We start from the raw sequence: 26,856 nt of genomic DNA, 5'->3' as shown, positions 1-26,856 counted from the left end.
GACTCGCTGAACCAAAAGGCTGATGTTCCTCTTGACACATTTCCACTGTGATGCTCTTGCTCTTAATCTCAAATAGGGGGTTTATTTATTTGTATTTATTTTGTATCGTTCTATTTAATATCTTTTCCTCATCCCTCAGACATCTGTCGCCTCCGCTACCGGACGTGAAGCGTTTAAAATGGCATGTCGCTAGTGATCTCCTGACAGGAAAAGAACCGATGAAATGTCATTCAACACGCAGAGAGCACTCAGCAGCATAGGAATATGGATTATACACACACACACACACACACACACACACACACACACACACACACACACACACACACACACACACACACACACACACACACACACACACACACACACACACACACATCTGTCGACCTCACCATGACTGAATTAAGATCCCAGTGAGAGGGTTCGTTCACAAACAGGGAAGTGGTGTGGTTGGGTGGGGGGGGGGGGGGGTGGTTCCTGCTCATCTCTCATGATGTTACATTTACTTATTTACTCTTTTTTCCCCTGAAAGCCGAGAGGCAGGGAAGTGATGGGCAGGGCAGCGAAGAGAGATGAAAAAGACAACGAAATGAAAATTCAGCCAGGCTAGTAATTTTGACCTTCACGTCAACGTTTGGGGGTAAACCAGAAACAGGATTGTGTCAAAGGTCGTGTCAAACCAGACACATTGTCATTATTACACACATGCAGTATTTGTCTAATTTCTAATCTAACAGAAGCACATTTCTCCTTTTTTATTAACGGTGCAAACCAGTAAATCCCCTCACCTGTAGTAAACATTTTAAATATCATTAAGTTGCAAGTCTTAAGTGGAGTGCTGCCATCCCTCCATTGAATATGACCCTGCTATGACCGCATTGGATCCAGCCAAGCATTAATGAAGAGGGATCAAATCCCTGCAGCTATCGACTATGTTCACCCTGTCGATGCCCCTGTGGAACAGGGAAGGCTTTGCTAATACTTGGCATGCTCTCCTTGCCACTCCTGATGCCTGAGTGAGTGCTGATGCTCACTGTGACAACCCACTGTGGAGGTTTTACGGGTCCGCTGAAAGATGATGCTTATAGCTAATCAAAAAGGCCTTTGTGGCTTTGTGCATAACATATCCCCAGCCCCAGGCTTACATACTGCCTGTTGGTGGATATAATTTGTGCCACACAAACTCATGGAGTTTTGGTTGCTATAACCTTAGAGTATATATGAATAGAGACGTCACCCGAGTTCTCCTCCCATCCACTTGCATTAAGTTGCTCAAAAGCGCATGAGGCGATTTCACTCCTCCTTCCTTGTAGGAACAGAGTGCATTCTGGGATTGATTGGGTCAAACACATGAACGCGCTGCCATTGCACTGAAACCGTGTCCACGTGTCATCATGAACGTGCGCAATGATAGTCAACGGACCAGCGCGTTCATGAGTTTGGCCCAGGCTGCAATACCAAATTCGGCCACTATGTCCATTGCGCCTCAGGGTTTCCTCCGGGTGCCGTCTCTATTCATATATACTCTAAGGCTATAACTTATAGTGCTATATACTGTATACCGGTAGTATGATAAATACAAATTAAGATAAGATAAATACTGCTAAATATTGCTCAATAACCAAAGGAATCCAATTAATCAGTGAATATTACCGTATAACCTCAAATTGTAATAATCAGGAAGAAATTGTCACACTGTCCCTTTAAAGACCTTAAGTTACAATGGCAGAGAATACTTTTAGAAAGAACCCAAAAATAGTAATTTAGAGAAGACGCAATAATTGAGACCACAACAAATCCTAATGTTGGATAGTTTAGTGAAGAATAATTCAATTAGAGAATACAAGTATTGTGAGATTCAGAAATTACATTGCATATAATTTGGTTACAAAAATAGTTCCAAAGAGAGTCCTGAATGTTGAATTCTGAATGAAGCTCTGAAGTATTGTCCATGGCTTTAGCGAGTTTGATGACATCAGTTTGTTGTTGTTACTTCAGAGCCGTCGTGTCCTGGTTGGTCCCGCACGTTGCTGGCGATGGTTCACAAGACGAGACAATGATGTTGATGAAGTCTTCATGCAGGGAGAGTCGCTGTCATAGCAGCGACCTGTAGATAATGAGAGTTGCTTCCCTTCACCCAGTCTGTGACCTCTTCTCACAGTCAGAGATGTTTTTGTTGTCTATTAAATGTGTAAGATTCGAGGCTCCCCTTTTTGTAACAACAAAGCGGCTATTATGGCAAACATGGCCACGCTATCTTAAACATGGCCACGCTATCTTAAATGGCAGCCGTGAGAGAAAAGGCTAGAAAGGGAGAATGCAAGGTCACTGTTGTAGAGAACTCAGATTACGCCATCTAGTATTGTGTTGAGAAGTTGAGCCATGGCCATCAAGAACATGACATCAATGTGACATGACATTAAGTCACAAACAAGAAATACCGGACAAAATATGATACGATATGGAAAAACATGGCATTGTGTGTAAACAAAGTTTACGTTTTTTGGCGATTAGAGTCAGTCCACACCTCCGATTAGTTTCGTCAATATTATATTTTATTTGTAAATGTTTTAACTTTTCAATGCATGTGTCAACACGTTAATTTCGACCTACATGCTCCCAGTGCCAGTAGCGTATGTGGCTGAAGAGGCTTAATGCAAGTATTGGATACAAAAATAAATAAATAGAAAAATGTTTAATTTGGGAAGCGTTGATGTCCCTGAAGTGGATGTGTGGGAGCTTTATGCATTGCTCACTGGCATTGTCTTCCTTTTAAGCATGGTTACCTCTCAAAAATAGCAAAAAATAGCAGACCTACAAGCTCATAGCGCGCCACCGAGTGGCGCGCTATGAGCTTGTAGGTCTGCTATTTTTGAAATATCGAAGAACGACTGACATAGAAACATATCTTTTTCAGAAAACTGTCCGGATTTAGAAGACATTTTTAGAATCTGATCTCAGGTCAAAATGGGTTAATATAAACTGACGAAAGGATGCATTATGGCTTTCAACGCATTTCATCCCAAGACGGCCCTGTGCGTTACTGCGTTATCATAAAGATAACTAGACTTTCCTTCAGTAACAACTAACAAGGTAACCTAAATGGGTTGCCTTTTTAACGACGCACATAATGTTCTCTTGCACACCCGTGTATTTCCTTGCATATAATTGGTCCTCCTTTATAAATGGTAATACATGCAGCTACACGATCCGCCCCACAATCTGTGACGGTAGAAGGTATAGAGCTGCATGCTCAATTGAAGCTGAAATATTGAAATCACTATATTGACCATTGCAATTTCTAAAGCAATCTTTCTTTTCGTTGGATGGAAAGGAGTTTCTGATTGCCTCTTACAATAAGGTATTACGGTGCTGGCGAGATAGGGGGGGATGGAGGTCGGGGTGTCTGGTGCATACAAATAAGTCAGTTGCTGGAAAAGTTTCAACTGAGCTAAATCTTACTGTGAAATGTAAAGTTTTTGGGGGCATTTGTAGAAGTTATTTAAGTTAGAAGAAAATGCCTTCCTGCATGCCTTCAGCACTTCCACATGACTTCCTGCCTTCATTGGAGACACGCCTCCAATGAACTGCAGCAGCCAATGAGACATCTTTTTTTTTAATATCTATGATTCCCAGCCCAATAACATGGCGAGGCATCAGCTCTACAGCTTTTCCAGTTAATTTATGCCCACAGTACTTTGTGTAGCCTAGTCTGAAAGCATCTAAATGCCGTGGCATTCAGTCCTTTCCTCACATGAAAAGGTTCTGGCTGTGCCTGCCTTGCCAGGGCTTGTCTTGCCCTTGCCAACGCACTCTCTCTGACGTGATGAAGAGTGGCGTGTCAAATGCGGCACGCACTAGGGAAAATGTGGCGCCCGCATGCGACGTGGCACCCGATGACTGCCCCGGGGCGATGGTTGGTGTTTTGGTTCTCTGTTAAAGCAGCACAGGGAGGGGCTCTCTGGCTATCAGGTGAGCGTCATGTCATTCGGCCTGAAACTGACGTGATTAATAGTCATCACAAAAGATCACCTCACCCCATTACATCAGCAACAACAACCCGGTTGTTGGATGTTATGTTATGTAAGTAAGTAAGTAGCCTTGTCGAGCCATGAGGCCCATAGGAGCAGGAGCCAATCTCCTGTTTCTGTAGCGTGAGGCAGCTTGATGTACAAGTACACCCCCTGGACATGACGCTAGTATGTCGCAGGGACTTACCCCCAATCCAAACCTTGATGCTGAGTGCCAAGCAGGGAGGCACTGGGTCCCATTTTTAGAGTCTTTGGTATGACCCGGCTGGGGATCGAACCCCGACCTCCCAGTCTCAGGGCGGACACTCTAACCACAAGGCCACTGAGCTGGTGTTATGTTATGTACTCATGGATTAAAGTTCTCAATCGCCAAGACTGATTTCAGTCATTTGGATTCCATAGGAGCCAGCGTGTCTTCTGTGAAAGCACGCTGCGCACCGGAAATAGCAGAGCTTGTAGATCGGCTATTTTCAGTCATTAGTTATTTTAGTCTCAGAAATGTCATGGTTTCTTCAGCCGGTCGGCCTAAAACATCATCAATCATTACATTTTCAGTCTTGAGATTTTATTTCATTTTGAACTGGTCGTGATGGGATTTTAGAGCAACTTGACGTCCTGTGAAATATCATCGCTGTTTACACGACAGGATGAGACAAATATCACAAGGACTGAGGCAGAAAAAACAACAACTCCTTGGATACAATTCAGAGACGGCGCCCTTTTAAAATACCCCCCCCCCCCCCACACACACACACACACACACACACCCTCTCCGTCGGTGGCTGTGTCCCCTGTGCAGACAGACGCTGCAGACACGGATGCCCACACAGAAATGCGATGAGCCAAATTAAGCGACAAGGTCATTTGTAAATGGCACACCGTGCGTCTCTGGGTTTTTCGTTCAAATAAATAAGCCCCTGAGCACAGCAGCATGAAAGCCAGTGATTTACTGTGGGTCGAGGGGCTCACACGAACGTCCTCGTTGTTTTTGTCTCCCGTTTTCTGAGAAAGAAAGATGTGTCCGCCCTTCCCAGACCAAATTAATATTCTATTTCTCCCTATTAAGGGAAACAAACTTGCAGAACTCAATTGTTTTATCATTTGAATATTTATCACATATGAATGCCCTATTTTATACTCATTGTATATTTGAAAGTTTTTCCAAATCTTCGTGTACAATAACATGACCAAAATAGGGATGTGTGTTTTAACCCATTTTGGGCGGGAACCCCTTTTGGTGTTAGCATTATGTTATGCTTTAGCTATTGAAAAATAGCAGTTCTACAAGCTTGTAGGTCTGCTATTTTTGAAAAATGACTGACGACTGACATAGAAACATAGCTTTTTCAGAAAACTGTCAGGATGTAGAAGACATTTTTAGAATCTGATCTCAGGTCAAAATGGGTTAAAGTTGTGAACTGGGTTAAAGTTTGTGACTAATAATAACTACGTTGAATCCATTCAAGCCCCTCCCTTGTGTATTCTTGGACTGTGCTTTAGAGTCTGGCCTACAAATTTGTCCCTTGAGGCAGTATTGATAAAAAATATTCTACATCATATACACGCACGCACGCACGCACACGCACACACACACATTCATTTGTAGTGTACACCACACCCTGTCAATATTTCCCGTGACAAGAAGTCACTAGTCTACTCTATTGTATGTACCTTACACTTGACACTACACACTGCAATTATATTCATGACCAGGACGCTGCAATTTTGTAAGATCTCTTTGTCATGTAATTGACGCCAGAATTCTACACTGTTGTGATCGAATCCCTTCATTCATCATTTGGTAAGAGCAGTCTAGTCAGGTAGAGCTCAGCCCCTGTAAGAGCAGTCTAGTCAGGTAGAGCTCAGCCCCTCCAGAGCAGTCTAGTCAGGTAGAGCAGTCTAGTCAGGTAGAGCAGTCTAGTCAGGTAGAGCAGTCTAGTCAGGTAGAGCTCAGCCCCTCCAGAGCAGTCTAGTCAGGTAGAGCTCAGCCCCTGTAAGAGCAGTCTAGTCAGGTAGAGCTCAGCCCCTGTAGAGCAGTCTAGTCAGGTAGAGCTCAGCCCCTGTAGAGCAGTCTAGTCAGGTAGAGCTCAGCCCCTGTAGAGCAGTCTAGTCAGGTAGAGCTCAGCCCCTGTAAGAGCAGTCTAGTCAGGTAGAGCTCAGCCCCTGTAGAGCAGTCTAGTCAGGTAGAGCTCAGCCCCTGTAGAGCAGTCTAGTCAGGTAGAGCAGTCTAGTCAGGTAGAGCAGTCTAGTCAGGTAGAGCAGTCTAGTCAGGTAGAGCAGTCTAGTCAGGTAGAGCTCAGCCCCTGCAGAGCAGTCTAGTCAGGTAGAGCAGTCTAGTCAGGTAGAGCTCAGCGCCTGTAAGAGCAGTCTAGTCAGGTAGAGCTCAGCCTCTGCAGAGCAGTCTAGTCAGGTAGAGCAGTCTAGTCAGGTAGAGCAGTCTAGTCAGGTAGAGCTCAGCGCCTGTAAGAGCAGTCTAGTCAGGTAGAGCTCAGCCTCTGCAGAGCAGTCTAGTCAGGTAGAGCAGTCTAGTCGGGTAGAGCAGTCTAGTCAGGTAGAGCTCAGCGCCTGTAAGAGCAGTCTAGTCAGGTAGAGCAGTCTAGTCAGGTAGAGCTCAGCCCCTGTAAGAGCAGTCTAGTCAGGTAGAGCTCAGCCCCTCCAGAGCAGTCTAGTCAGGTAGAGCTCAGCCCCTCCAGAGCAGTCTAGTCAGGTAGAGCTCAGCCCCTCCAGAGCAGTCTAGTCAGGTAGAGCTCAGCCCCTCCAGAGCAGTCTAGTCAGGTAGAGCTCAGCCCCTCCAGAGCAGTCTAGTCAGGTAGAGCGTCAGGTAGAGCTCAGCCCCTGCAGAGCAGTCTAGTCAGGTAGAGCTCAGCCCCTGTAGAGCAGTCTAGTCAGGTAGAGCAGTCTAGTCAGGTAGAGCAGTCTAGTCAGGTAGAGCTCAGCCCCTGCAGAGCAGTCTAGTCAGGTAGAGCTCAGCCCCTGTAGAGCAGTCTAGTCAGGTAGAGCTCAGCCCCTGTAGAGCAGTCTAGTCAGGTAGAGCTCAGCCCCTGGCAGAGCAGTCTAGTCAGGTAGAGCTCAGCCCCTGCAGAGCAGTCTAGTCAGGTAGAGCTCAGCCCCTGGCAGAGCAGTCTAGTCAGGTAGAGCTCAGCCCCTGGCAGAGCAGTCTAGTCAGGTAGAGCTCAGCCCCTCCAGAGCAGTCTAGTCAGGTAGAGCAGTCTAGTCAGGTAGAGCAGTCTAGTCAGGTAGAGCTCAGCCCCTGCAGAGCAGTCTAGTCAGGTAGAGCTCAGCCCCTGGCAGAGCAGTCTAGTCAGGTAGAGCTCAGCCCCTGTAAGAGCAGTCTAGTCAGGTAGAGCTCACTGAGCTCAGCCCCTGGCAGAGCAGTCTAGTCAGGTAGAGCTCAGCCCCTCCAGCTGCAGCATCAACAATGTTCTTGAGTTACGCTTTAGTTACTGTTTTCATACTGGAGGCAAACTGCTGGTGAACTGGCCTGCTAAGTTACACATTGTACAAACCTAAATTACCTCTCACACACGCACGCACGCACGCACACATTTTATACAGACTTTTATACAGTCTTTTATACAGACTTTTATACGGTCTTTTTTACAGACTTTTATACAGACTTTTATACGGTCTTTTTTACAGACTTTTATACAGACTTTTATACAGACTTTTATACAGACTTTTATACAGACTTTTATAAGGACTATACAGTCTTTTATACAGTCTTTTATACGGACTATACAGACTTTTATACAGTCTTTTATACGGACTTTTATATGGACTTTTATACAGACTTTTATACGGACTATACAGACTTTTATACAGACTTTTATATGGACTTTTATACAGACTTTTATACAGACTTTTATAAAGACTTTTATACAGACTTGTATACGGTCTTTTATACAGACTTTTATACAGTCTTTTATACGGACTATACTGACTTTTATACAGACTTTTATACAGACTTTTATACAGACTTTTCTACGGACACGTATGAATGAATCACATTTATACACAGGCTCTGTCAGCTGTCCTGCATCTGTTTTTGTTTTGTTGATTGGATTTTCACTCACTGCCATGTTGTGTCTTGTTGTTGTTAGACTTGAAGAAGACCTTGGCGGTGTTGCTGGATAACATCATGCTGCGGCTGGGCAAGCTGGAGTCCAAAGTGGAGAACATCTACAACGGCACCGGGGGCAACCTGACCAACGGCACCAGCACGGCCGGACCCAGCGCCACCAACGCTGAGAAGGTCAACGTAGCCGGTAAGCGCTTCTCTCTCAGGCTCCACATGTGTGTACTGTACTGTGTGTATACACATGTGGCAATTGGGCTCTCAGCATACATAGAACTAATGTCATTTTGATTATTCTTGTAATCAAAACTATGGCACCTCGGGGTCGAGCAGCAGCTGATGTCAGTGCAAGGCAATGTAAAGGCCTACCCGGTCCTTGACAGCAGCATCTTATTGTCTGAATAACAGAGCATATACTTTGATGCTACAAGTTGTGTGTTTAAGTGTGTCATTGATATGGGAAGAATTGACTAAAAAGGCAAGCATTATTAAGTCATAACTTGGCAACAATGTCTTGCCGTGCCTCAGTGCAGTATGGAGTAGCAATACTGTCAAGTCAACGGAACTCCTACAAATGTTATATAAATGAGGTGTGTGTGTGTGTGTGTGTGTGTGTGTGTGTGTGTGTGTGTGTGTGTGTGTGTGTGTGTGTGTGTGTGTGTGTGTGTGTGTGTGTGTGTGTGTGTGTGTGTGTGTGTGTGTGTGTGTGTGTGTGTGTGTGTGTGTGTGTGTGTTGCAAGGGAACAGTCTGGATTTTTCATTGTAGTTTAGAGACATATCATATCGATCATTTTGTACTATATCCAAGTAATCACAACTTCCAGTGATCAACTGTTAGTTTGGAATAGTACTCTCTGCTATGGTGACTTTCCTTTGACCGAAAGAATAAGGTCGTGAATACAAGTGGTAACCGGCAATGAGTTTTCTCAGACGGGTAGCTGGCATATCCCAGATAGATAGACCGAGAGAGACTCGGAGTAGAGTCGCTGCTTCTTCGCCTGGAAAAGAGTCAGCTTAGGTGGCGTGGCATTGTGAAATCCATGATCTCGACCGCGGTCGAAAAATTATGATGATGAGGTGGTTCGGGGCGGGCATCTGGTTAGGATGCCTCTCAAGTGTCTCCCTAGGGAGGTCGTCGATGTATGTCCCACTGGGAGGAGACCCCGGGGCAGACCGAGGCGCAGTTGGAGGGATTACATCGACTCACTGGCCTTGGAACGCCTCGGGATCCCCCAGGAGGAAGTTACTAATGTTGCTCTGGAGAGGGAAGTCTGGAGCTCTCTGGTGGAGCTGTTGCCCCCGCGACCTGTCTACGGATAAACGGTTGAAGATGGGTGGATGGATGGATGGTGACTTTATATTTTTTGCAAATGTAAAGGGCTTTCTACATGCTGCAAATCTAGTCTCCGTCGCAAAAAATCTATTAACAAAACACACACCGTTACTCACATGGAGCAAACTCAGCTATTTCATGCAGAGGCTGAAAATATGCCCTCATAATATCAGCACTGACATTGGAAAATGAAGGGAAATCAAAGTTGTGTTGGCAACCATTTTGATAATTTTGAATTATTTCACTTTAGTGGATTTTTGCAGCACAATGGCAATGTTTCTACCACGTGTTTCGCAAATTAAGACAATACAAGTACAACTGAAAGACCCGTAATGTACAGGCCCCTTCTTGCAACGCATGCGATTGGATAATAATTTACTTTCACTATGTTTAATACGTAAGAGACAGGTGCTCATGGAAGGTAATACTATTCAGAGAGAGGGAATAGTATAACATAGGGTTTGTTACTAAACACTTAGTAAAGTGTCACTTTCACCATCGACCCTAGGGCTAATTAGCTGTGAGAACAGGGGGGTGTGACTAAACCTATCCTATCACCAGTTGCATAAATTGTAATACCACCGATGTTGGACTTGAATGCATTTGTGGCTGTTTCTATGTAAAGTAGTAGCCTTGCCGAGCCATGAGGCCCATAGGGGCAGGAGCCTATCTCCTGTTTCTGTAGCGTGAGGCAGCTTGATGTACAAGTACACCCCCTGGACATGACGCTAGTATGTCGCAGGGACTTCCCCCCAATCCAACCATTGATGCTGATGTTTCTATGTAGGCCACACTAAAAGGAGACAGTGGCTGAACACAGGTATGCCATTCATACTGTGGACTTATCCTATGGCTAGACACTACATAAGCCCAACATGAGATGTGATACACATTCATACTGTGGACTTATCCTCTGGCTAGACACTACATAAGCCCAACATGAGAGTGATACATTCATACTGTGGACTTATCCTCTGGCTAGACACTACATAAGGCCAACATGAGAGTGATACTGGACTTATCCTCTGGCTAGACACTACATAAGCCCAACATGAGATGTGATACACATTCATACTGTGGACTTATCCTCTGGCTAGACACTACATAAGCCCAACATGAGAGTGATACATTCATACTGTGGACTTATCCTCTGGCTAGACACTACATAAGGCCAACATGAGAGTGATACTGGACTTATCCTCTGGCTAGACACTACATAAGCCCAACATGAGATGTGATACACATTCATACTGTGGACTTATCCTCTGGCTAGACACTACATAAGCCCAACATGAGAGTGATACTGTGGACTTATCCTCTGGCTAGACACTACATAAGCCCAACATGAGAGTGATACTGTGGACTTATCCTCTGGCTAGACACTACATAAGCCCAACATGAGATGTGATACACATTCATACTGTGGACTTATCCTCTGGCTAGACACTACATAAGGCCAACATGAGAGTGATACTGGACTTATCCTCTGGCTAGACACTACATAAGCCCAACATGAGATGTGATACACATTCATACTGTGGACTTATCCTCTGGCTAGACACTACATAAGGCCAACATGAGAGTGATACTGGACTTATCCTCTGGCTAGACACTACATAAGGCCAACATGAGAGTGATACTGGACTTATCCTCTGGCTAGACACTACATAAGGCCAACATGAGAGTGATACTGGACTTATCCTCTGGCTAGACACTACATAAGCCCAACATGAGAGTGATACTGGACTTATCCTCTGGCTAGACACTACATAAGCCCAACATGAGAGTGATACTGGACTTATCCTCTGGCTAGACACTACATAAGGCCAACATGAGAGTGATACTGGACTTATCCTCTGGCTAGACACTACATAAGCCCAACATGAGAGTGATACTGGACTTATCCTCTGGCTAGACACTACATAAGCCCAACATGAGAGTGATAGATAGACACTACATGAGCCCAACATGAGAGTGATACATTCATACTGTGGACTTATCCTGTGGCTAGACACTACATAAGCCCAACATGAGAGTGATACTGGACTTATCCTCTGGCTAGACACTACATAAGCCCAACATGAGAGTGATACTGGACTTATCCTCTGGCTAGACACTACATAAGCCCAACGTGAGAGTGATACTGGACTTATCCTCTGGCTAGACACTACATAAGGCCAACATGAGAGTGATACATTCATACTGTGGACTTATCCTCTGGCTAGACACTACATAAGCCCAACGTGAGAGTGATAGATAGACACTACATAAGCCCAACATGAGAGTGTTACAAGAGACTTATCCTCTGGCTAGACACTACATAAGCCCAACATGAGAGTGTTACAAGAGACTCTAGAAGGGGGGAAGCCTTGGCTGATTGTGTTAGTTTCGTTTTCCATTTCAGGTTAAAAACTTTGGCTGCGTAAATGCGTGGCATTAATGCTGTACGTCCGCCTGCTAAAAGTTAGATTGAAAGAAGCGAGGATGTTAATTCATGTTAATTCATGTTAATTCATGTTAATTCATGTTAATTCATGTTAATTGTCAGCTAGAACAGAACAAAACAGCTTTTTGTCATTTACACCATGAAGAAAGTGCAAGCCTTAAAGGACCACTTCACCACTTTTCAACCTATCTTCATATAATAGGTCCTCACTAATAATCATGATAAAATGGCACGATTTTTTTCTACTCCAGTCTGTGTCTCATAGAAGGGCTGTGGGCGGTTTAGAAACCGTCTTCCAGTGACATCATCATTAGGCAGATTATTTTTTAAACAAGATTTTTTTACAAAAATGTTTAGATTTCCATTATCGTGAGAACGATGGCTTCCATTTTCGCATTGCAACTTTTCAGAACTAGAAAGCCTGCAGTTTTTATTAGCTTGTATTCCCCATCGATGATGTCACTGGAAGACGGTTTCTGAACTGCCCACAGCCCTCCTATGAGACACAGAGTAGAAAAAAATTGCGCCATTTTTTCAAGATTATTAGTGAGGACCTCATATATGAAGATAGGTTGAAAAGTGGTGAAGTGGTCCTTTAAAAAGCCTAACAAATACATGTGTTTGTGTATTCTTTGATTGAATGTGCTTGTATATTTCTCAAACCTACCGTGTGTGCCTGCCTGGGCCTTCATCCTCCCTGCCTGGGCCTTCATCCTCCTTCCTTGTATATTTCTCAACCCTACCGTGTGTGCCTGCCTGGGCCTTCATCCTCCTTGGACATAACTCATATAAGGCCTCCTGTTGACTCCGCGTGACCCTTTTTATTAGTTCTCATTGATTTTCCTGCCAGCTTTTCAGATGACGGAACCGCTCCCCGAGGTGTTGGTTTTTCCTGGAGCGCAAGAGGACTTAGACTCTGTCGTTTGCACAGCATTAAGCAGTTTGAATGTGGAGCTTGTGCCGAGCTGTGATGTATTCACAATTGGATTAAGGGGCTGATTGAGTTAACCCATTTTGGGCGGGAACCCCTTTTGGTGTTAGCATTGTTATGCTTTAGCTATTGAAAAACAGCAGATCTACAAGCTCATAGCGCGCCACCGAGTGGCGCGCTACGAGCTTGTAGGTCTGCTATTTTTGAAAAATCGAAGAACGACTGACATAGAAACATAGCTTTTTCAGAAAACTGTCAGGATGTAGAAGACATTTTTAGAATCTGATCTCAGGTCAGAACGGGTTAAGCAATACTGAGTCGCCGCAGAGACAAAGACAGGCTCTGCTTTTGAAGGATCTAATTATGACGACTGCCGCGTTGCGTTGCCATGTATTATGCAAACATTGCATCTTCCTTATTCAGAGTTCAATAGGCGCAAGTTCTAAGCAATAGGCATACATTATTTATAATACAGCTAATTGTTGTCACAATAGTAAGGTCTTGTGCATGCTTGGTACTCGATTGCAAGTTGTGTGTTACTGTGTTTGCATAAATATGACCCCAATCAGACTTCCTATTTACACAAAACTTGCTACAGTCAAAAATCTATTCCCACTAAAGGTGGCCTTACACTAGCCGATAATCGGGCATTTTTGACGCTCGGGGGGTGCCCGACTCAATCGGGCCGCTCAAAGCGCGATCGGGATCGGCCCGATCAACATCAAGAATGTTTGATATTTGCTCTGCCCCGCTCCGATTATCCTGTAGTGTGTGGTGCTATCAGATTTCAGATTGAAAAAAATCGGCTAGTGTAAGGCCACCTTAAGACTTTACAAATTTGTCTCAAGAATTAGTTACTTCTGTTTGTTATATTTAATACAGGTGTTGGAAATAGGCAACGGTCTAGCCCCAATCTATCGGCTATATTTATTATTAATTCACGGACATAAGCCAGTATACAGCAGCAGGAGAAAGTACACAGCCTCCAGAAATGACCTTAGATGACGGGGGTGGGGGGGTTGAGAACATCACTGGGATGAAAATGTAAAATGTTTGTGTGACAGCTTCGTTCATCACCGACACTATCAGTGAAGTTACTTCCTTTTGCAAGAGCCCCTCTCGTCTCCCTCCTCGCTGAGCCCCTCTCGTCTCCCTCCTAGCTGAGCCCCTCTCGTCTCCCTCCTAGCTGAGCCCCTCTCGTCTCCCTCCTAGCTGAGCCCCTCTCGTCTCCCTCCTCGCTGAGCCCCTCTCGTCTCCCTCCTAGCTGAGCCCCTCTCGTCTCCCTCCTAGCTGAGCCCCTCTCGTCTCCCTCCTAGCTGAGCCCCTCTCGTCTCCCTCCTAGCTGAGCCCCTCTCATCTCCCTCCTAGCTGAGCCCCTCTCGTCTCCCTCCTAGCTGAGCCCCTCTCGTCTCCCTCCTAGCTGAGCCCCTCTCGTCTCCCTCATAGCTGAGCCCCTCTCGTCTCCCTCCTAGCTGAGCCCCTCTCGTCTCCCTCCTAGCTGAGCCCCTCTCGTCTCCCTCCTAGCTGAGCCCCTCTCGTCTCCCTCCTCGCTGAGCCCCTCTCGTCTCCCTCCTAGCTGAGCCCCTCTCGTCTCCCTCCTAGCTGAGCCCCTCTCGTCTCCCTCCTAGCTGAGCCCCTCTCGTCTCCCTCCTAGCTGAGCCCCTCTCGTCTCCCTCCTAGCTGAGCCCCTCTCGTCTCCCTCCTAGCTGAGCCCCTCTCGTCTCCCTCCTAGCTGAGCCCCTCTCGTCTCCCTCCTAGCTGAGCCCCTCTCGTCTCCCTCCTAGCTGAGCCCCTCTCGTCTCCCTCCTAGCTGAGCCCCTCTCGTCTCCCTCCTAGCTGAGCCCCTCTCGTCTCCCTCCTCGCTGAGCCCCTCTCGTCTCCCTCCTCGCTGAGCCCCTCTCGTCTCCCTCCTCGCTGAGCCCCTCTCGTCTCCCTCCTAGCTGAGCCCCTCTCATCTCCCTCCTAGCTGAGCCCCTCTCGTCTCCCTCCTAGCTGAGCCCCTCTCGTCTCCCTCCTAGCTGAGCCCCTCTCGTCTCCCTCCTAGCTGAGCCCCTCTCGTCTCCCTCCTAGCTGAGCCCCTCTCGTCTCCCTCCTAGTTGAGCCCCTCTCGTCTCCCTCCTAGCTGAGCCCCTCTCGTCTCCCTCCTAGCTGAGCCCCTCTCGTCTCCCTCCTAGCTGAGCCCCTCTCGTCTCCCTCCTAGCTGAGCCCCTCTCGTCTCCCTCCTAGCTGAGCCCCTCTCGTCTCCCTCCTAGCTGAGCCCCTCTCAGCTCCCTCCTCGCTGAGCCCCTCTCAGCTCCCTCCTAGCTGAGCCCCTCTCGTCTCCCTCCTCGCTGAGCCCCTCTCGTCTCCCTCCTCGCTGAGCCCCTCTCAGCTCCCTCCTAGCTGAGCCCCTCTCGTCTCCCTCCTAGCTGAGCCCCTCTCGTCTCCCTCATAGCTGAGCCCCTCTCGTCTCCCTCCTAGCTGAGCCCCTCTCAGCTCCCTCCTAGCTGAGCCCCTCTCAGCTCCCTCCTAGCTGAGCCCCTCTCGTCTCCCTCCTAGCTGAGCCCCTCTCGTCTCCCTCCTAGCTGAGCCCCTCTCGTCTCCCTCCTCGCTGAGCCCCTCTCGTCTCCCTCCTAGCTGAGCCCCTCTCGTCTCCCTCCTAGCTGAGCCCCTCTCGTCTCCCTCCTAGCTGAGCCCCTCTCGTCTCCCTCCTAGCTGAGCCCCTCTCGTCTCCCTCCTCGCTGAGCCCCTCTCGTCTCCCTCCTAGCTGAGCCCCTCTCGTCTCCCTCCTAGCTGAGCCCCTCTCGTCTCCCTCCTAGCTGAGCCCCTCTCGTCTCCCTCCTAGCTGAGCCCCTCTCAGCTCCCTCCTAGCTGAGCCCCTCTCGTCTCCCTCCTAGCTGAGCCCCTCTCGTCTCCCTCCTAGCTGAGCCCCTCTCGTCTCCCTCCTAGCTGAGCCCCTCTCATCTCCCTCCTAGCTGAGCCCCTCTCGTCTCCCTCCTAGCTGAGCCCCCTCCTAGCTGAGCCCCTCTCGTCTCCCTCCTAGCTGAGCCCCTCTCGTCTCCCTCCTAGCTGAGCCCCCTCCTAGCTGAGCCCCTCTCGTCTCCCTCCTCGCTGAGCCCCTCTCGTCTCCCTCCTAGCTGAGCCCCTCTCAGCTCCCTCCTAGCTGCCCTGCTATCTTTCTTAATCTCATCCGCCTGCCAAGTGTCGTGCTTATTCATTTGGTATACAGTATGTTGTCATTGAAAAGGTTCAGTTTTTAAATTGATCCTTTATCTCACTTTCGTTCTCGGACGAGTAAGAGAAAGACATTGAATTAATAAGTGTATTAACAGCAAGGTTTAGTCCTAAATCATATCTCAAATCGGTGTTTTTACAAAGTACTCTACAGATGTTAAATCATCAGTCGGTAAGGTAGGCATCGAAAATGTCAGGCGTAATTAAAATGTTACTACTTCTCAACAAGGTTGAATTATGAGAGATGACAAAATGTCCACACGCTTAGATCCACAGTATGTGTAGACTTCACTTTATTCTGACCTTTTTGGTGTGTTTGACATTCATCATAGCAGCAAACATGGCTATATCCAATTTTCTTTTCATTAAAACGTTCAGCACTCGGCTGAATTGATCACTCGATGACGCTTTAGCCTCGTCATGAGAGTAACTTTGCATTGTATGAGTAGGAATTAAGGGTTGCTGCAACAATCTGATTGGTGTCAGAATCGGATGTAATGTTAGTCACACACCAACAGATATAGAGATGTAGAGCAGATTCAGTATAATTATTATAGATGTAGAGCAGATTCAGTATCATTATTATAGATGTAGAGCAGATTCAGTATAATTATTATAGATGTAGAGCAGATTCAGTATAATTATTATAGATGTAGAGCAGATTCAGTATAATTATTATAGATGTAGAGCAGATTCAGTATAATTATTATAGACTGTAAAGCAGGTCCAAGACAGAAGGTCATGGCGGGTATCAGACCCACGGTGTCAGACACCCTGTCCTCCACTTCGGTCCAAAAGCAGCCGGCTGGAAATGCCTGCACACCTACCTCCATCTGTGACATACGTCAGTGGACATAGCATGTTCTTTTTACTTCAGCGGCTCCAACACAAGTCACACAACCCTCGAGCCACAAGCACACTTGGAGCCCAAAAGATCGGGGTCAAGCCTGACAAAGCAGTGTCCAGATCTGTGTTGGCAGCTCAGCAAAAGGCCCTGGCTGGCCCGCTCCGAAATATTCACTGGAGCACGTCTCGTTCTGTCCAGGCAGCCTTGGCCTCTCTCCAGCCACAGCGGTCCCAGCTTCTCTCTGGGCTGGAAAGCAATTACAGAGATAGGGATCTGGACAGTGGAGGGAACATGCCTGCCTTTCACAGAGGCTTTGCTATCAAGATCAGAGCGGAGCAGCAGTTCAGCCGGTGACTGCAGAGTTTTCTGTCTCTGCCTGTCTGAAATCTGACAGCCCAGGAAGGACTCTTAAAGTCGTGTCAGGCGCCAGACCCGAGCCAAATATTATTCATTAGTATATTAGCTAGCGTTGGAATCTGCTTTGGGCAGAGGGTTACCTGCAGTGGGCAACATCATGGCTGCAGTAACGTCACTGGCAAGACTGAATATTGAGTAATATGGGTAGGGTTGAATTTAAATTGCAATAATCGTCCCGCCCTCCCATTAGCCAATTTTAATATAGATTTTTGAAAATGTCAGACACCAAGGTTAATGTGATGGATGTGTTCAATTTCCTCTCCTTTAGCCCTAATCAAAGTAATAAATAACATGTTATACATCAGTGTGAATCATAGCATATCATTTTGGTACAGATAATCTTTCAATACTGTCTTTTGACCATGGACCATTGTCACACAGTCGCCATTTTGCTCTTACATCACACTCAAGGTTGAGTTATTTTTTAAACAAATACCTTTTGTTTAAGTAAAGCCTATACTGTATAACTGTGTAAAGGTAAAGCATCCTAGGAGTTGGGAGGTTGGAATGGCATGGGATAAATACGCTATTCCAGCACTGGATGCCGTGGTCGTGGAGCCTACAGTGGGGCTTGTTTGTGTCTCTCAGCAGCATGTAAAGCACAAAACGCGCCCAACTCCTTGCAACATGCAACTACTTGCAACCATTATCCCCAATGGCAGTTGCACGGACTTGCATTGGTGTGGTTGACCTTAAAGGGATAGTTCAGATTTGTTTAACTTAAGCTGTATGAAATACAGTATGAATACGTAGTGATATGTGTCCATATCACTACGCCGAAAAGATAGTTCCATGTGATAGAGGGGCAAAGTTGAACGAAAGTTGTGCTAATATTTTAGAAATAGGTCAGTTTTGTGAATTAATTTACTTTTACTGCGTGGCCCCCTGTGCACCCCACCAAATGACTGAAACTACTTAATATTCACCAAAACCATAGCAGAACTCACACCATGGGACTCGGGCAATCAATTAATACAGTTGCTACCCCTATATTAATGGCAAGTATTTCATACAGCTTAAGTTAAACAAATCTGAACTATCCCTTTAAGGGCCCTATTTTGCATGTCTTAAGTACCAGGTCTTATAACTTAAGACCTGGACACCAGTGCTGTTTGGCCACTCAAAACAGCAAAACAGCACTGGCTACACCCCTAAGTCTTAAGTTTAGTCATAAGACCTGATACTTAAGACACGCAAAATAGAGCCCTAAAACTGTGTTGTTGCAAGGAGTTGTGACTGGTGTGGTTTGGGCTTAACAGCAACTCTGCAAACTCCTCTCTCACTCACTAATATGGTTGTGTTGGCAATGGGATTATTTTGAAAGAAAACATGAATGAATTCTCCTTGAAAGCAGTTGAGGGCCCTTGAGTGCTATCTGTTTTTTGGTTTTGGTCTTTTGCTCTGCAGCATTGAGTGTTCATTTTGGCATCATGACCAAGTGACAAACCAGAAGGTATGTTCCTTCATGAAGCCGTTAAAGAATCACATTGCTGTTGTCGGTCCAGTTCCTCTTCATTTTTAAGATGTCGGTGTGGATCTAATTACGATGCAATTTTAAGTCCCAGTCCCAGAAAGTTTTCTGAGTTAATCCTGAAAGGTGTGTGTGTGCGTGTGTGTGAGTGTGTGCGTGCGAAAGTGGGGAAGGGCACAACTCGGCCTTAGGGTTGGAAATTGGCAGCAATTTCCCAGTGGCTGCAAATAGTTCCTCTCAAGCATTCTCTAGATGGCCAGCAGGTATCGTTTCATCGGCCTTAGCTGTGAACCTGACTGCGACTTATGGAAAATCACCACAGCTTTTTTTGGTTCTTCTGATGTGCGGGCAAAGACCACAAGGCAATCCACCACTGTATCATGCACAGGAGGAAAATATCTTTGCTTTGCTTAAGGCTGGTTGTCAGACTGACAGACCACTTCTCTTAACGCCGCAAGGCAAACTACCATGTTCTTTCCTTTTTTTTCCTTTTACTGACCGGTTAATGTCAAAGCTTTGTTCCGTTCCTGTTAGTCCAGTTGAACGGTTACCAATTCCATAACAGCAGAGGAGTTCACTTTATTTGACAGGATAGTGACAAATGACAAGAGAGAGGAGGAGTGAGGGGGAGAGAGAGGCGATGAGCGCCGAGGATCATGGGGGAGTTAAACACCTGACATTGCGAGGAGTTGTAGCATTTATGCAGGACACACGCCAACTGGCTGAGCTCCTTTTGGAAGGCTATTTTCAAGCCCTTTTCTGATTTCTTCCCAAAAGTATACAGTCAAGACAGAGTTGGACCGTGAGCTAGATTTGAAGCCATTGTTTCACCAGGTCACCTCAATGCACAGCGACGACTTCAGCACTGGGTTTATCTTTGTTCAGTTTATCTTTGTTCAGTTTATCTTTGTTCAGTACGCCTCTCTCTGTGTCTCACGGCTGGTTTGAACATTTCTGTCCTGGAATTCGTTTGAAGTTGGTTTTACGTCACGTTTGCCGTTTCTCATGAGTGTCGGTTTAAAATAGATGCTATGTGAATGAGGTTTGACTTACATAGAGCCTACAGCATTGAAAGTAGGATTATCTTTGGATGCTGATCAGCGGAGGGGCAGATGAGAGCAACTCTGCTTTTTGTCTGGTTTTGTTTCGACTGATGCACAGTAGGCTGACAGGAAATGGGGAGAGAGATGCACAATTGCACATACAGACACTCTCTCTCCTTTATATTACCACACTCTTGCATATCATTGATGTCAGTTGTATCTCCATATTTCATCTGTTTTATTTATTTTTCCACAAAGGAATGCCTTATTGTATTCTTTTTCATATATTCAGCGTGACAATGCCTCACACCTTATGATCTTTTAGATCAGCTTATGTATTTATATTTTCCCAAAATAGGGACACTCGGTTGAAAGTGCTTAAATCTGTCTGTCTGGTTTTTATAAATATTTAACCAGTGAAAAGTGTTAATAAGATTGTGACTAAATAATAACTACATTGGATCCATTGGATACTGTCAGTGGTGGAAAGTAACTAAGTACATTTACTTAAGTACTGTACGTAAGTACATTTTTGTACATTTTGAATTCTGGACTTTTACTTGTAACAGAGTATTTCTACAATGCAGTATTGATACTTTTGCTTACGTAAAACATTTGAGTACTTTTACAACCACTGGATACTGTACAGGTTTTCTGCCCAACAGTGTATTATATATTATAATATATATATATTATATGGACACATGAACACATTGCACGCACACTGATGCAGATCACTGTGGTTCCCACTGTCAAGGACCCCCAAATTGACACTAATTAACCCCCCATTTGACAAGATATGCCAGGGACACCCATATAAGAGGAGATTTTTACGGCTCTAGCAGTGATTCTCAACCCGTTTAATTTCAAGGACCCCCAGTTTGACATGCATTAGGCTACCGACCCCCATTTAATGGCATTTTTATGTCTGAGACATTGTAAAATCAATGGTATTCACTCCCATAGTAACACTACCTCCCATTCACTCCCATTCAGTCCCATTCACTCCCATTCAGTCCAATTCAATCCCATTCACTCCCATAGTAACAGTACCTCCCATTCACTCCCATTCACTCCCATAGTAACAGTACCTCCCATTCACTCCCATTCACTCCCATAGTAACAGTACCTCCCATTCACTCCCATTCACTCCCATTCAGTCCAATTCAATCCCATTCACTCCCATAGTAACAGTACCTCCCATTCAATCCCATTCACTCCCATTCAGTCCAATTCAATCCCATTCACTCCCATAGTAACAGTACCTCCCATTCACTCCCATAGTAACAGTACCTCCCATTCACTCCCATAGTAACAGTACCTCCCATTCACTCCCATAGTAACAGTACCTCCCATTCACTCCCATTCACTCCCATAGTAACAGTACCTCCCATTCACTCCCATAGTAACAGTACCTCCCATTCACTCCCATTCACTCCCATAGTAACAGTACCTCCCATTCACTCCCATAGTAACAGTACCTCCCATTCACTCCCATAGTAACAGTACCTCCCATTCACTCCCATTCACTCCCATAGTAACAGTACCTCCCATTCACTCCCATTCAATCCCATTCACTCCCATTCAGTCCAATTCAATCCCATTCACTCCCATAGTAACAGTACCTCCCATTCACTCCCATAGTAACAGTACCTCCCATTCACTCCCATTCACTCCCATTCACTCCCATTCACTCCCATTCACTCCCATTCAGTCCAATTCAATCCCATTCACTCCCATAGTAACAGTACCTCCCATTCACTCCCATTCACTCCCATTCACTCCCATTCACTCCCATTCAACCCCATTCACTCCCATAGTAACAGTACCACCCATTCACTCTGAGAGTGTACAAATGGACCCGTTAGGGACCATTTGTACACTCTCAGAGTTACAGACCCATAAGGGTCCATTTGGTTCCTAACTATCATTTAGCTGGGGACCCCTGGAACTCCCTCAAGGACCCCTGGGGGTCCCCGGACCCCACTTTGGGAACCACTGCTCTATCACGGTCACCCATTATCATGTCTTTTTGTTTCTCAGATCCGTTTTTCTTCACCACAAATGTAAATAATGTGGTTTAGACAGCATGGTGTTTGCTGTAGACATGATGCTACAACAATAGGTTCATTGTTTACCTGCTATCCAAGTTTGTTGAGGCAGTACACACTGTTCACTCTGCATTCTGTTTATGGGATTAACTACCGTGTTTATTGTAAGTCACTCTGGATAAGAGTGTCTACTAAATGTCCTCAAGGATCAGCATGTCTCAGATCTTGATTTACAAGCACAAAAGAAACAAAAGGGGTGTTGAGGATATTGTAATATAGGTCATGACTGACTGGGTGAACCATTCAGCATTTATACTGACAGACATAAATGATATGGTGAAACCAGCAGGTCAATGATATGCCCGTGCAATGCAGTCATTTACAGTACACATGTAATCCTATTCACACGCACACGCAAACACATACACACACACATGATGCACGCACGTACACACTCATGCTCATGGCTCATGCCAATGTTAAAGATAGCAGTTTGGCTCATGCTGATGTTAAAGATACCATCCCTTGGTTAAATTACTATTCGCCCGGCCCCACACCAGCTACTGCTAGCCCTGCTGATTTGTTGCATCTGGCATTTTTTGTCTCGCCTTTTCCGTTCCGTTTGTTTTATTGAGACAGTCTGCTTTCCCCGCTAATGGCCCTGGCCCTGTCTGCTGCTCAGAGCGTCCTCTCCTCTCTCTCTCTCTCTCTCTCTCTCTGTCTCTCTCTCTCTCTCTCTCTCTCTCTCTCTCTCTCTCTCTGTCTCTCTCTGTCTCTGTCTCTCTCTCTCTCTCTCTCTCTGTCTCTCTCTCTCTGTGTGTCATCGATCCCTTTGCGGCTGTCCCCGGCCTAGCACTGCCTGAAGGATGAGAGATCCTCAAAGGATCCTCAATGTCAGCGAAGGACGGAGGCAGACAAGGACGGAGGACTCATCATGTATCACAGCACAGAGCCAGAATAGCTCTGTGGGTGCCCAGCTCAATTTCCACCTCCTCCTCCTCCTCTCCACCGGAGCCCCCTCCTCTCCCCTCCACCGGAGCCCCCTCCTCTATGCCGCAGGGCTACAGGCACAGAGCCTCCGCAAGTAGAACAGCGGCTCAATCCCACTTCAAACACTTTCAATGCAGTCTTTTAATACGAACATCTCTAGTTTTTCTCTATAGTCTCTCCTATATACAGTTGTAAGGTTATATTAAAATTAATTAAATGAAGCGAACGTAGCCTATGGATCTATATATTTAAATTAAAAGTTGCCATGCCGCATGCGAGCAAGCGGTGTAAAGCAGAAGTCCTTGTACATACACAACACATTTGGCTGCTGAAAATCAATGCGCCTCAGATGCTGTGTCAGACTCCCAAGGTCTGAAATCTACATTTCACACATTGCACCACAGTGCTAAAACAGACTCCCATACTGTTCTTTATGGGAGGCTGTAAAGCACCATTTTATGGACCAGTCACACTGCATGTACACATGCAATCAAACTGGAATTTCTTGGTTGTTTGCACGCATGCACGCACACACACACGCGCGCGCGCGCGCACGCACGCACGCGCGTGACGACGGCAGCAGAAGCGTAACACAGAACTATAACAATCTGGTAATTAGCCAAATGATTTATCTGTTATTGCTAGTATCACATCGGTTTTCACTCAGTCACTCCTTTGACTCTTTATTCACAACTAAGCGACTAAAAGGAAAAACATAAATAAGGTTAAAATCTGTCTCTATCAGACATAAATGTATTTCAGTTTGTCAAAGTTACAATGCTGGGCCGTGCTGTACTGTAGAAACACAAAGGGATAAAACAGTCATCGTTATATTCATGAACTGTACCCAGCCTGTATTTGCCCTGGGTGAGGGGAGGGATGAAAGCGTGGAGAGGGCGATGACGGGTATCATCTGTCAACACATTTTGGATAAATCAGGATGTTGAGGCAAACCGATTCGGGGAGACACTTTTTATTTATTTATAAGATAGAAGATTATTACATGAGTTGACCACAGGAGTGCATTAACAACAAAGGGTTCTCTGTTGAAGGCATGGGATCACATACAGTTGATTCTATAGTATGCAGATGATACACGAATGAAGGAATGAATGAATGGATGAGATGAATGAACATCCTCCTCATGTTTGCCACAAGACATGTCATTACACAGCCTAGTACACATGATAATAAGAAGACAGTAAGGCTTTCACTAGTAACCGTATGGAGAAATGATTCCACACAGCCCTCAGGGCTGATGCGGCTAGCTGAGCAATGTGCACAAGCTGCACTGCCTCCACCGTGCCGACTTGAAATGGGACATTCTGCATAGTGAGTACTTTCTACTTTCGGTACTTTAAGTACATTTTGATGCCGATACTTTTGTACTTTTACTCAAGTACATTTTTAATTCAGGGCTTCTACTTATTACAGAAACGGAGTGCAAAAAATGTAACCGTTTGTTGCAAAAACATGATTTTGGGGGGATACATTCCCTCCGATTTACTTACACATGATCACAGTGTACACACGTGACAATTGGCTAGCAAAAATTGTGGGAGGGGCCTATATTAGCGATTGCGGCAAAAACACTGCAATTTTTCAAGAATTGCATCTTTCTAGTTCTATATTGCAGTGATACTTTTAATTAAGAAAAACAATTGAGTGCTTTTTCCCCTGCTGGCCATCAGTGGGATCATCTTGAACAATGACATGCCTGGGTGATAATCTATGTAAACAATGAATAGCCATGGCTCAGTGGTCCAGGCACCTTGGGCCATGGCTCAGCGGTCCAGGCTGGGGCCTGGGCCATGGCTCAGCGGTCCAGGCACCTTGGGCCAGCCTGGGCCATGGCTCAGCGGTCCAGGCACCTTGGCTGGTAGTCCAGTATGGCAGTGTGCCACGTGTTCGCCTCCCGATCCCGACGGCCTTTACTGCATGTCACCCCCCCATATGTCTCCCCATTTCCTGTCAGCCTACTGTCTATCCTTCTATAAAAAATATAAAATAAAAGCACAAAAAAATGTAATTAATTGTCCCCCCACCCCTCCCCCAAATCAATCAATAAATAAAATGATAATAATCGAATAGAATGGAATATAATAGAATGTCCTCTGTTCCATTCTAATTACATAATGTCGGAAACCGGTCTTCTAGTGATTGAAAGTGGAGCCTGTGGTCTCTCCATTATGGACGGGAAGGCTTGTTTACTTCCTCAAGGATCAGATCAATGCTAATCGGGTACACAAACATACTGTACACACACACTCTCACATACACATGTTATACGCACGTGCGTGCGTGCACACACACACACACACGCACACACACTCGATACTAATCAGGTGCTGAGAGATTCTGTCCGCTCCCAAGTACCCATCACATATAGATTTCCGCACACACATTCGTACTCTCTCTCTCACACACACACACACACACACACACACACACACACACACACACACACACACACACACACACACACACACACACACACACACACTATGCATTCATTAACACATCTGAGACACACAGATTGACGAGTATTACGTCATGGATATGGTCAGTGCTGAAGAAAAACCATTCCACATCGCACAAAATATTTAAAAAAATATAGTTAGGCACAACATCAGTGTAATTTCACAACAGCATGACTGCATCAATCAAACTTATTCAGGTAAATACGGAATGACAAATACTTCCTTAAATATTTTTTTATACAACTAGATCTATACTTTATTGATCCCCGAGGCGAAATTCAGATGGTCCCACAGCTCATACAGGCATACAATAAGATTAAAAATAAATACTGCACAAAAAGAAAAGACAAATGTATAAAAAATATATTATGAACAAGCATTAAAAAGAATTTAAAAGGTGTCACTAGATATTGCTCATAGACCCATAAATAACTATAAGCTAGGAAGCCAATAGTCCAGTTCATATGCCTAGCAGCTGGTCGTGGAGTTAGAGCCTGATTGCTGTTGGTACAAAAGTGCACTTGAATCGTTTGTTCTTAAATGTCACAGAACGAAACAGGTTCTTGCGACCACTTTTCTGGTCTGCCAACATTACATATACACATAAAAATCACACCCGTGTGAACCGAGTGGTGCAAATCCCCCCCCTCTCTGTCTCTCTCTCTCTCTCTCTCATTAGCAGGCAACATGCAGCACTATCTCTCTCTCTCCGTTTCTGGCACAACAGCGCCACTTTTGGTACTCATTGGTACTGGTCACACAGTCACACACAAACATGGACATTGCTGTTCGTTGGAGTGGTTGCACCACTCAAAAACATCTAAACCAAAAAGGTTTTTTACGACCACACAGTTCATTTGCTAATGACATCTAATGACATCTAATGACATCTAATGACATCTAATGACATCTAATGACATCTTCTGTGAACATGATCTTGTGCCGTCTCGAAACCTCCCACAACTGCAGAGGTGTTGTAGCTGCTGAGCCTGCATGTCTACCCCCCCCCCCACACACACACACACACACACACACAATTTTCAATTCAATTAAATTCAAAGGGCTTTATTGGCATGAGAAAACATACGTTTACATTGCCAAAGCAGAAAGCACAATACAATTTCAAATGTACATCATTTTTGTTTTGATTGTATTAATCAAACCAAAAATGATGTACATTTGAAAGTCAGAATCTTCAATAGATCAATTTCTATGTACCAAGATCACTGGATGCAGGTATAGTGCAGGAATATACACAATGATTAGTCTTTAGGGTGGTTGTGTTCCGTTTGATATCCTTCTCCTATAACTCACGGATCTTGCTGCTGTGTTTGCACACACACACACACACACACACACACACACACACACACACACACCTGCACACACTGGAAATGTCCTGCAGCCATGATTTTGAGTGATGGTCAGTGACGTGTGAGGGTAAGTTGTGGTTCCGTGGTGACGTGTGAGGGTAAGTTGTGGTTCCGTGGTGACGTGTGAGGGTAAGTTGTGGTTCCGTGGTGACGTG

The 26,856-nt window shown here is 45.5% G+C and overlaps 1 protein-coding gene across 2 annotated transcripts in view; it reads left to right on the top strand.

Moving 5' to 3' along the window:
• Positions 1-26,856, top strand: part of mgat5 (alpha-1,6-mannosylglycoprotein 6-beta-N-acetylglucosaminyltransferase) — a 189,054-nt gene that overhangs the window by 47,476 nt on the left and 114,722 nt on the right. For both annotated transcript variants that reach the window (XM_079495416.1, XM_079495417.1), the window contains exon 3: positions 8,132-8,296. In XM_079495416.1, the coding sequence (XP_079351542.1) occupies positions 8,132-8,296 (165 nt within the window). The remainder of the gene's footprint in view (positions 1-8,131; positions 8,297-26,856) is intronic.

This window comes from Electrona antarctica (genome assembly GCF_951216825.1).
Source record: "Electrona antarctica genome assembly, chromosome: 24".
In the NCBI taxonomy this organism is placed as follows: Eukaryota; Metazoa; Chordata; class Actinopteri; order Myctophiformes; family Myctophidae; genus Electrona; species Electrona antarctica.
This window is presented reverse-complemented; position numbering and strand designations above follow the sequence as displayed.